Source organism: Notolepis coatsorum, assembly GCF_963971535.1.
Source record: "Notolepis coatsorum genome assembly, chromosome: 19".
NCBI classification, from domain to species: domain Eukaryota; kingdom Metazoa; phylum Chordata; class Actinopteri; order Aulopiformes; family Paralepididae; genus Notolepis; species Notolepis coatsorum.
This window is the reverse complement of record NC_140183.1, coordinates 9,903,530-9,913,099: the sequence shown is the minus strand read 5'-3', so window position 1 is coordinate 9,913,099 and position 9,570 is coordinate 9,903,530. Positions and strand designations below refer to the sequence as shown.

Here is a 9,570-nt window from a genome sequence, read left to right as displayed (position 1 = left end):
CGCCATGGCTGGTGGGTGCAGAGGAGAGATAGAGAACACACACACACACACACACACACACACACACACACACACACACACACACACACACACACACACACACACACGTTACAAGGGATGCTCGATATTGGCTTTTTTACCGATACCGATATTCCGATATTGTCCAACTCTTAATTTCCGATACCGATATCAACCGATACCGATATATGCAGGGTTTCCCACCCCAAAAAAAACGGAATAATTTCAGGTAACTAATCATTTCACTGGATATATATATAACAAATATTGTTATTGTTTTTTTCTTTTTTTAAACCGATACCGATATTTTCCGATATCACATTTTACTGCCGATATCGGCCGATAATATCGGTCGGCCGATAATATCGGACATCACATACTGAAAGAGACATTTACATTTCATTTCATTACATTTTAAACCTTTATTTTAACCCTTTCACTAGCACACTACAGAAGGTTAACCCTTTCACTACCACACTACAGACGATTAACTGCTGTCTGTAGTGTGGTGGTGAAAGAGTGGACCTTCTGTAGTGTGCTACTGAAAGGGTTAACCCTTTGTCATGTGGTAGTGAAAGGATTAACCTTCTGTATTGTTGCAGTGAAAGGGTTAACCCTTTGGCAGTGTGGCAATGAAAGGGTTAAGATAACATAACGTAACATAACATACATAAAATAAGATGATATTCCTTTATTGATCCCCTTGGGGAAATTCAGGCACCATAGCAGCATGGGGGAGGGGAGGTACAGGGTATGGGCAGGGTAATAGTAAAAATACATAAATACAGGCAGTACAATTATAGTACAGTGTAAACAATATAATTAACTCTGAATATACACATATGAGCAAGTAGGCAGTGTGATCAAAGGTGCAGATGAGGGTCTGTATCAGTTATATTATACATAATTATAATAAATATAGTTACAACAAACACTAGAATCTAAATATATACTATGAGTAAGTAAAGTACACAGTATAAACTCGAAAGGCAACTGAGGTTTCCCTCATTTACAGTCACGTCGAGTGTACACACAGAGTTAAGGAATGTGAATCACTACCCACTTTCAAAACCACTCTCAAAGAGCACCTACGGGAGACTGCAATTTGAAACTGGCCCCTGTGACCCCCCCTCCAATGTACAGTAAATGTCCTATTAAACCCAGTAATACACAAGACCCTCTTCTTGGGACCAAGTAAGGTTTCGTCGATAATCCAATGTACAGTTACCCCCCACCCCGCCTACCCAACCCCCAAACCCCACCCTGCCTACCCAACCACCTCCAATGTACAGCCCCCCCCCCACCCCACTGTCTAGATGCAACAGTACTGTCTACCTGTATGTCATGTGTGTCATATATGTTATGATGAATTGAAAATGGGGGACCCTGATGTAAACAAGATGAAAGTCTTTCTCTGGTCTGCATCCCCTTAACAATTGTGTGTATTGAGCCGTACTGTACTGTACCCATTCTGCAATCTGTTAATACAATTTTCAATCAATCAAGCAAAAAAAGGCATATAAAACTACACAGGTTGGAGATCAAGGTTGTAAACTCTGCAGCAGAGGGGAGAATCTCAAGCTTTAAGGACTGTTCATTCCATGAGCTAGAGGGCTAGATTTACCCTGTTCACACACACACACACACACACACACACACACACACACACACACTGAAAGCAGTAGATGAGTAGAACTTGCAGGCACACATTGATATGGATATACATACATATACAACAGAGAGAGAGAGGTACACTCTCACACACACACACGTACACAAACACACACACAGAGCAATAGGGACAACACACACACACAGAGCATTAGGGACAACACACACACAGATCGTTAGGGTCACACACACACACACAGAGAGCAATAGGGTCAACACACACAATGCTCTCTGACGTTAGTGTCGCCCCGGTGCGAGACAGAGTCAACAGACTGACAGCAACGTTCCTTTGACCTGACCTGGGAGAGAAGGAGGGAGGAGGAGAAGGAGGGAGGGAGGGAGGGAGCAGGAGGAGGAGGAGGAGGAGGAATGTGAGACAACGATGAGATTTATCGCTCGGTCCTCAGTGTCTCTTGAAAGTGGGTTAACCGTTAGCTCAGCGGTGCAACGGCAGGCGTTGAGTTTCTTAGAACTGTAGACACCGACGGGCCGGTTCTGGACCACAGCACACACACGCTGTCATCACTCTCCCATCTGGTTCTGCTCTGCCTCACGTTTTTGTTTTGAAGACTTTTCATCGTCGTCTTTATTTCAAACTCGAGAAATAAATTGAGGTTCCCCTCATTTCCCCTGAAATCCGCAACGCCCAACCCTGGACATCTTCAAAATCAAATCAAATCAAATCAAATTTATTTATAGGGCCCGACAACACACGTTAATGTCCCCATGGGCCGTACAGATCTTCTTTAAACAAGTCAAGAAGAGAACATAACAATAAGTCAAGAACAGAACAAGAACACCATAAGGTGCAAACATTTTTAGATGGATGCAAATAAATGAAAGAATGCAAGAATGCAAGCACTCCCAGACATACCCCACGCGAAGGTAAGGAAAAACTCACTAAAACCTAACAATAGGAAAAAAGCTCCACAGGCAGTGTGGAGGAGAGAAACCTTAGAAGGGCCATTCAAGGGGGGATCTCCCTTCTTAGATGTTGGTGATAGTAGTGTTGCAGACGGACAGTTGGTAAGCATGCACTCATGTGTGTAGTGGAACACAGATGAGTGCATGCAATAGCAACTGTACATTTTGAAAAATTAAAGATAGAGCTAATAGCGATAGCAACTGAACATTTTGAAAGATTAAAGATAGAGCTGATAGCAATCTATTTGAGGCACAGGGGCGGCGCAAAGAGGGTCACGTCCTCCCCGTCTTAGTCAAGGGACATTTAACACTCCAGGTCGTTGCTCAGGGACAGCCGGAGACAGGGAGATAGGGGCGGCGCAGAGAGGGTCACGAACTCCCCGACATCATCGCGGGACATCCGGCACTCCGGTCACCACTACGAGACCTCCGGAGACAGGGGGGCACGCAGAGGGGGTTGCAACCTCCCGGCCTTCGTCACGGGACGTCCAACACTCCGGTCAACACTCCAGGACAGCAAGTCATAGGGAGACAGGGAGACGGGACAGGCGTTAGACGGCTCATGAGATTGTAGTAGGCGGACATAGCAATAGATACAAGTGGTAGGCATATATGTGAAAGGAGTAGATATATGAAGTAGGCGTATTATGTGAATAGAAATGGAAGTACTTAACCCAGCAATGAAACCGCATTGACTGTTAATCTGTTAACAGTCTGTTAATACTGTTAATCAGTTGACAGGACCACGGACAGACGGCAGTGAATAACTGATCCAAGGCCTCGGAGGTGCATGTAGAGCAGTCACTACAATCTTGGCCAAGACCCCGAGGCATCCATCACCTTAGTCAGCGCCAGGAGACGGGCACTCAGAGAGAAGGGGGGGGGGGGGGGGGGGGGGGGAGAGAGGGGGGAAGAGTTAGAGAGTTCCCATGTTTTCCCAGACATGTAGTACCCTGTAGTGCCATGTAGTACCATGTAGTACCCCGTAGTGCCATGTAGTACCCTATAGTACCCTGTAGTGCCATGTAGTACCCTGTAGTACCCTGTAGTACCCTGTAGTACCCTGTAGTGTCATGTAGTACCCTGTAGTGCCCTGTGGTACCCTGTAGTGCCACGTAGAGCCATGTAGAGCCATGTAGAACCCTGTAGTGCCATGTAGTACCATGTAGTACCATGTAGTACCATGTAGTACCCTGTACCCTAACTAAACTACCCTGTAGTAAACTACCCAGTGGTACCATGTAGTACCCTGTACCATAACTAAACTACACAGATTAATCTAAAGGTCAGTCCCCGACCAGGTGAGATCAGGGTAGGTTGAAGGAGAGAGAGAAAAGATGAGTCTTAAGCAGGGATTTAAAAGCTTCGACTGCTCTCAAAAGACACCTCTTCACCAAGGCTTTTCCCCATTAGTTCGTTTAGATTCCATTAGGTTCATTATCCCTTACCTGCCCTCACCCCCCCCCCTTTTCCCCCTATTGCCCCCTTTCCATAGCCCTCTTGATTGGGGCCATGGGTTTCCTGAAAGGCGCTATAGAAATTTGATTTATTATTATTATTATTATTATTATTATTTTCAACCGCGTTGAGTTTACGACGAGATGGATAAATAGAACGGATGAAAGTAAAAATGTACTAGAGTAGGCATTGATAAAAAAAACACAATAAAGAACAACAACAATAAAATACAAGTAAAACATCTGTCCGGCTCCTGGTAGAACTTGCACTTCTAAACTAAACACATCTGCACACCACACGTCTTTACATCTATTATATTTGAGTGTTGCTTTGCAGAAAACTTAATTTCTTTTACACTGTAACTTACCGCCCTGTCCCTCTCTCCGTGTAATTCCCCAGCCTACCGCCAGGAGGAGACGGTGAGCTTCGACGCCTGGGACCCCAGCCTGAACTGCATCGAGCAGACCACCGAGTGGGGCGCCTGCTCTCGAACCTGCGGCATGGGCGTGTCCACCAGAGTGACCAATAAGAACCGGCGGTGTGAGATGCTGAAGCAGAGCCGCCTCTGCATGGTCAGACCCTGCGACGAGCAGCGGGAGCAGATGCAGCTGACAAAAGTGGCTCCCAGGGTAGGTCTTTTCTTTTACCTTACTTAGCAGTTTACTACTTCTGTCTTCATGTGGGTTCTCTGGTCTCAAGTTTCAAGTTTCTTTAATAGTTGTCATACAGAAGTACAGAATACTTTCATACAAAATGCTTCTTACTGTTACGCTCCAGAGACTGTGCTAGACAAGATAGTATCAAATAACATAGTATAGCATGTAATTTAGAAGAAGAAAATGAGGTCACAGTGTTCGGTATAGACATATGTACAATGTTCTGAGTTACCATATAATATACAATACTATGCAGTGTACTAATGTACAGTACTATCTAGTGCAAAGCAGAAATGGGATGAGGTACAATTTAGGTACAATTTACAGTAAGGTGTACGAGTTGTAGTGCAATCCTTCATCAATAAATATAAAGTGTGGGGAGTGGGTGCTACGGTGTGTTTGTTTAAAGTGGGTGTGTGCTATAAAGTGTGTGGAGTGGGTGCTACAGTGTGTTTGTTTAAAGTGAGTGTGTGCGTGTGGATGTGTGTGCTATGTGCGTTTGGTGGTTGTTGTTGTGTAGTGTTCATTCATTGTTCGTTTAGCAGCCTGATGGCCTGGGGATAGAAGCTTCTTCTGAGTCTTTCTGTGCTCGCCTTGAGACTCCGGTATCGCTTGCCTGACCGCAGCAGTCTCCTCCAGGTTCTCTGGTTTCCTCCTGGTTCTCTGGTTTCCTCTGGTTCTCTGGTCTCCTCCAGGTTCTCTGGTTTCCTCCAGGTTCTCTGGTTTCCTCCTGGTTCTCTGGTCTCCTCCTGGTTCTCTGGTTTCCTCCTGGTTCTCTGGTTTCCTCCTGGTTCTCTGGTTTCCTCCAGGTTCTCTGGTTCTCTGGTTTCCTCCAGGTTCTCTGGTTTCCTCTGGTTCTCTGGTTTCCTCTGGTTCTCTGGTTTCCTCCTGGTTCTCTGGTTTCCTCCTGGTTATCTGGTTTCCTCTGGTTCTCTGGTTTCCTCTGGTTCTCTGGTTTCCTCCTGGTTCTCTGGTTTCCTCCTGGTTCTCTGGTTTCCTCTTGGTTCTCTGGTTTCCTCCTGGTTCTCTGGTTTCCTCCAGGTTCTCTGGTTCTCTGGTTTCCTCCTGGTTCTCTGGTTTCCTCTGGTTCTCTGGTTTCCTCCTGGTTCTCTGGTTTCCTCCTGGTTCTCAGGTTTCCTCCTGGTTCTCTGGTTTCCTCCTGGTTCTCTGGTTTCCTCCTGGTTCTCTGGTTTCCTCCAGGTTCTCTGGTTCTCTGGTTTCCTCCTGGTTCTCTGGTTTCCTCTGGTTCTCTGGTTTCCTCTGGTTCTCTGGTTTCCTCCTGGTTCTCTGGTTTCCTCCTGGTTCTCTGGTTTCCTCCAGGTTCTCTGGTTTCCTCCTGGTTCTCTGGTTTCCTCCTGGTTCTCTGGTTTCCTCCAGGTTCTCTGGTTTCCTCCTGGTTCTCTGGTTTCCTCCAGGTTCTCTGGTTTCCTCCTGGTTCTCTGGTTTCCTCCTGGTTCTCTGGTTTCCTCCAGGTTCTCTGGTTTCCTCCAGGTTCTCTGGTTTCCTCCTGGTTCTCTGGTTTCCTCTGGTTCTCTGGTCTCCTCCTGGTTCTCTGGTTTCCTCTGGTTCTCTGGTTTCCTCTGGTTCTCTGGTTTCCTCTGGTTCTCTGGTTTCCTCCAGGTTCTCTGGTTCTCTGGTTTCCTCTGGTTCTCTGGTTCTCTGGTCTCCTCCAGGTTCTCTGGTTTCCTCCTGGTTCTCTGGTTTCCTCCTGGTTCTCTGGTTTCCTCTGGTTCTCTGGTTCTCTGGTCTCCTCCAGGTTCTCTGGTTTCCTCCTGGTTCTCTGGTCTCCTCCTGGTTCTCTGGTTTCCTCTGGTTCTCTGGTTTCCTCCTGGTTCTCTGGTTTCCTCTGGTTCTCTGGTTTCCTCTGGTTCTCTGGTTTCCTCCTGGTTCTCTGGTTTCCTCCAGGTTCTCTGGTTTCCTCTGGTTCTATGGTTTCCTCCTGGTTCTCTGGTTTCCTCTGGTTCTCTGGTTTCCTCCTGGTTCTCTGGTCTTCTCCTGGTTCTCTGGTTTCCTCTGGTTCTCTGGTTTCCTCTGGTTCTCTGGTTCTCTGGTTTCCTCCAGGTTCTCTGGTTTCCTCTGGTTCTCTGGTTTCCTCTGGTTCTCTGGTTTCCTCTGGTTCTCTGGTTTCCTCCAGGTTCTCTGGTTTCCTCTGGTTCTCTGGTTTCCTCTGGTTCTCTGGTTTCCTCTGGTTCTCTGGTTTCCTCCTGGTTCTCTGGTTTCCTCCTGGTTCTCTGGTTTCCTCCTGGTTCTCTGGTTTCCTCCTGGTTATCTGGTCTCCTCCTGGTTCTCTGGTTTCCTCTGGTTCTCTGGTCTCCTCCTGGTTCTCTGGTTTCCTCTGGTTCTCTGGTTTCCTCCAGGTTCTCTGGTCTCCTCCAGGTTCTCTGGTTTCCTCCAGGTTATCTGGTCTCCTCCAGGTTCTCTGGTTTCCTCCAAGTTCTCTGGTTTCCTCCCACACCAAAAGACACACATGTTAGGCAGGGATGAAAACTAGCTAAACTCATACGTACACTTACATTTGTACATTTAGATTGACGTGGAAACAGAAAATGTTGATTCCTGTGCGTTGCCCCTGAGTAAAATAAAAGATAAACTAAATGATAATGACATCACATACAGTATGTAGACGCGGACTGGTTTTGTTGTTTTGATCATGGACTCTTGCCCTGGAAAACATTTGTTCTGATTTGTGATTTTAATTCTGTATTTTACTGTTAATTTTATTATATCTTTTAGAAAAGCCTCAATGGACTAGTATTGAAAACTAGCACTTGTGTGCTATAAACACGCAAAACAACAACGCATCTGGTCTGTCCACTGTGGCTGGTCCAATGTAGCTGTGGTGTCCATTTTAAATAAACGTTTTCATTCATTCATTAATGAACACTGTCCACTAACAGTCCCCTGCTCTCTGTTCTCCTCCAGAGAGGCAGTAAGTGCCAGCGGATGGTGCGCAGCGCCAAGCCCGTCCAGCTCTCCTACAAGAACTGCACCAGCGTCCAGGCCTACAAGCCCCGCTTCTGCGGCTCCTGCACGGACCAGCGCTGCTGCACGCCCCACGGCACCAGGACGGCGCTGGTGCAGTTCCAGTGCGCCGGCGGCAAGACCAGCAGGCGGCCCGTCATGGTGATCCAGAGCTGCGCCTGCCACCACCACTGCCCCCGGGACAACGCCGTGTGGCAGCCCTCCGACCTGGGGTACAGCGGCATGAGGTTATAGGGTCGGAAGGCCCCCAGATGGTGGCGGTTTGGAGGAGGATCACGACCCCTGCGGCCTCACAGGGTCACGGGGTCATGGGGGTCACAGCCCAGTAAATTGATTTGAACGTGTGTGTGTGCGGGCACGTGTGGGAGATGGCTGCGGGGTTATCTTGTCCTTATAGTTCTAGTAACTCCGGCTCCGTATCTCTATGTGGAGGGGGGGATGTTAATGCAAACCTTGTGACAAACCTTGATAAATAATGATATTATGAGGAAGAACCTCGAGGGAAACAACACTTTACTCACTCATCTTTGTTAAATAGTGTATATATATATATATATATATATATATATATATATATATATATATATATATATATATATATATATAGCATAAATGAAGAGTTTCCTCTCACAATGCGACGTATCCACTGTGTAAAGACTAAAGTTGGTGGAATGAAACAATGCAGATGCACAATAGCTTTTATCTATACCTGTGACACTGAGACCCCTCTCTCTGAGGTTGTGATAGCGCAGTAGACCCCCCCCCCCCCCCCCCCCCCCCCTTGACGTTCCAGCTGAACCTAAGCACTTAAGTCTGTCCTCAGTAGATGCTGCAGGGAGGACAGGGCAATAGAAAAGTCTTGAGTGGAGGCTCTTTGTAGAGGAACGCCTTCGGGGTTTCTGAAGGGTTCACAGGTGACCCCTTGAGAGCCTGTGGTTGTTTCAGGAGGTCAGCTGTGTACACAGTGTTGTCCCAAGACGGGAGCGTGCGGCTCTTTCCCCCTCTCAAACCCCACCCCTGTTTTCTTGATCCTCCAATCGCGAACCGTCACTTCCCTCCGGGCAAACTGTTTCAAAACAAAACAACCAAACAGCTGCGATTGGAAGGATCGATAAAAGAGGGGGCCGGCCGGCTTGAGATAGTTCCATTAGGTAAAACAGGCCTCCCCCAAGTAGAACAGCCACCAATCCACCTAAACTAGGGATGTCCGATATTATCGGCCTACCGATATTGGCATTAAAATGTAAAATCCTTTAAAAATAATATTTTGTTTACATTTATTTAACCTTTATTTACCCAAGCAAGAACAAATTCTTATTTTATTTATTGTCAAAGGTATGCATAATGTTGTGTTAATTCCACGACAAGATATATGCAATGTTAATTACCTGAAATGATTCAGTTTTTTTGCTGGGGAAACCATGCATATATCGGTATCGGTTGATATCGGTACCGGGAATTAAGAGTTGGACAATATCGGTATATCGGATATCGGTAAAAAAGACAATATCGAACATCCCTAACCAAAACGGATTGGAATTTAGTTTTTTTTATATAGTTTTGTTCCGTGGAGAGTTTTAGTACCACAGTGGACTCAACGCTGTTCCAGAGACGTTTCCGCTCGAACTGCCAAGAGACATTTGTGAGTTTGAGTTCCTCCAGGCGTGGATCTCACACAGGGAATGTCCCGACTATAAAACACATTTTTTAAATAACTGAATTCTAGACCAGTGCCCTCTCCTAAACCCTACCGTTGAGGCAGGGCATGACCTTAAGAGGTGAAAGGTCATTCTCACGACTTAATGGCAGTTTCTACAGCTGCCTGTAAGACCAACCCTCAACCCTTATCTCTCCTGTCTAC

General features: G+C 46.5%; 1 protein-coding gene across 1 annotated transcript in view; it reads left to right on the top strand.

Annotated features, from left to right (window-relative positions):
• LOC311245925 (CCN family member 3-like) overlaps window positions 1-8,220 on the top strand; it is a gene marked incomplete at its 5' end in the record, with an annotated part of 11,965 nt that extends 3,745 nt beyond the window's left edge. Inside the window, 2 exons of the mRNA XM_084335949.1 lie at window positions 4,471-4,700; window positions 7,650-8,220. Of these exons, the coding sequence (XP_084192075.1) occupies window positions 4,471-4,700; window positions 7,650-7,943 (524 nt within the window). The 3' untranslated portion in view covers window positions 7,944-8,220. The remainder of the gene's footprint in view (window positions 1-4,470; window positions 4,701-7,649) is intronic.
• Window positions 8,221-9,570: the final 1,350 nt, after the last annotated feature.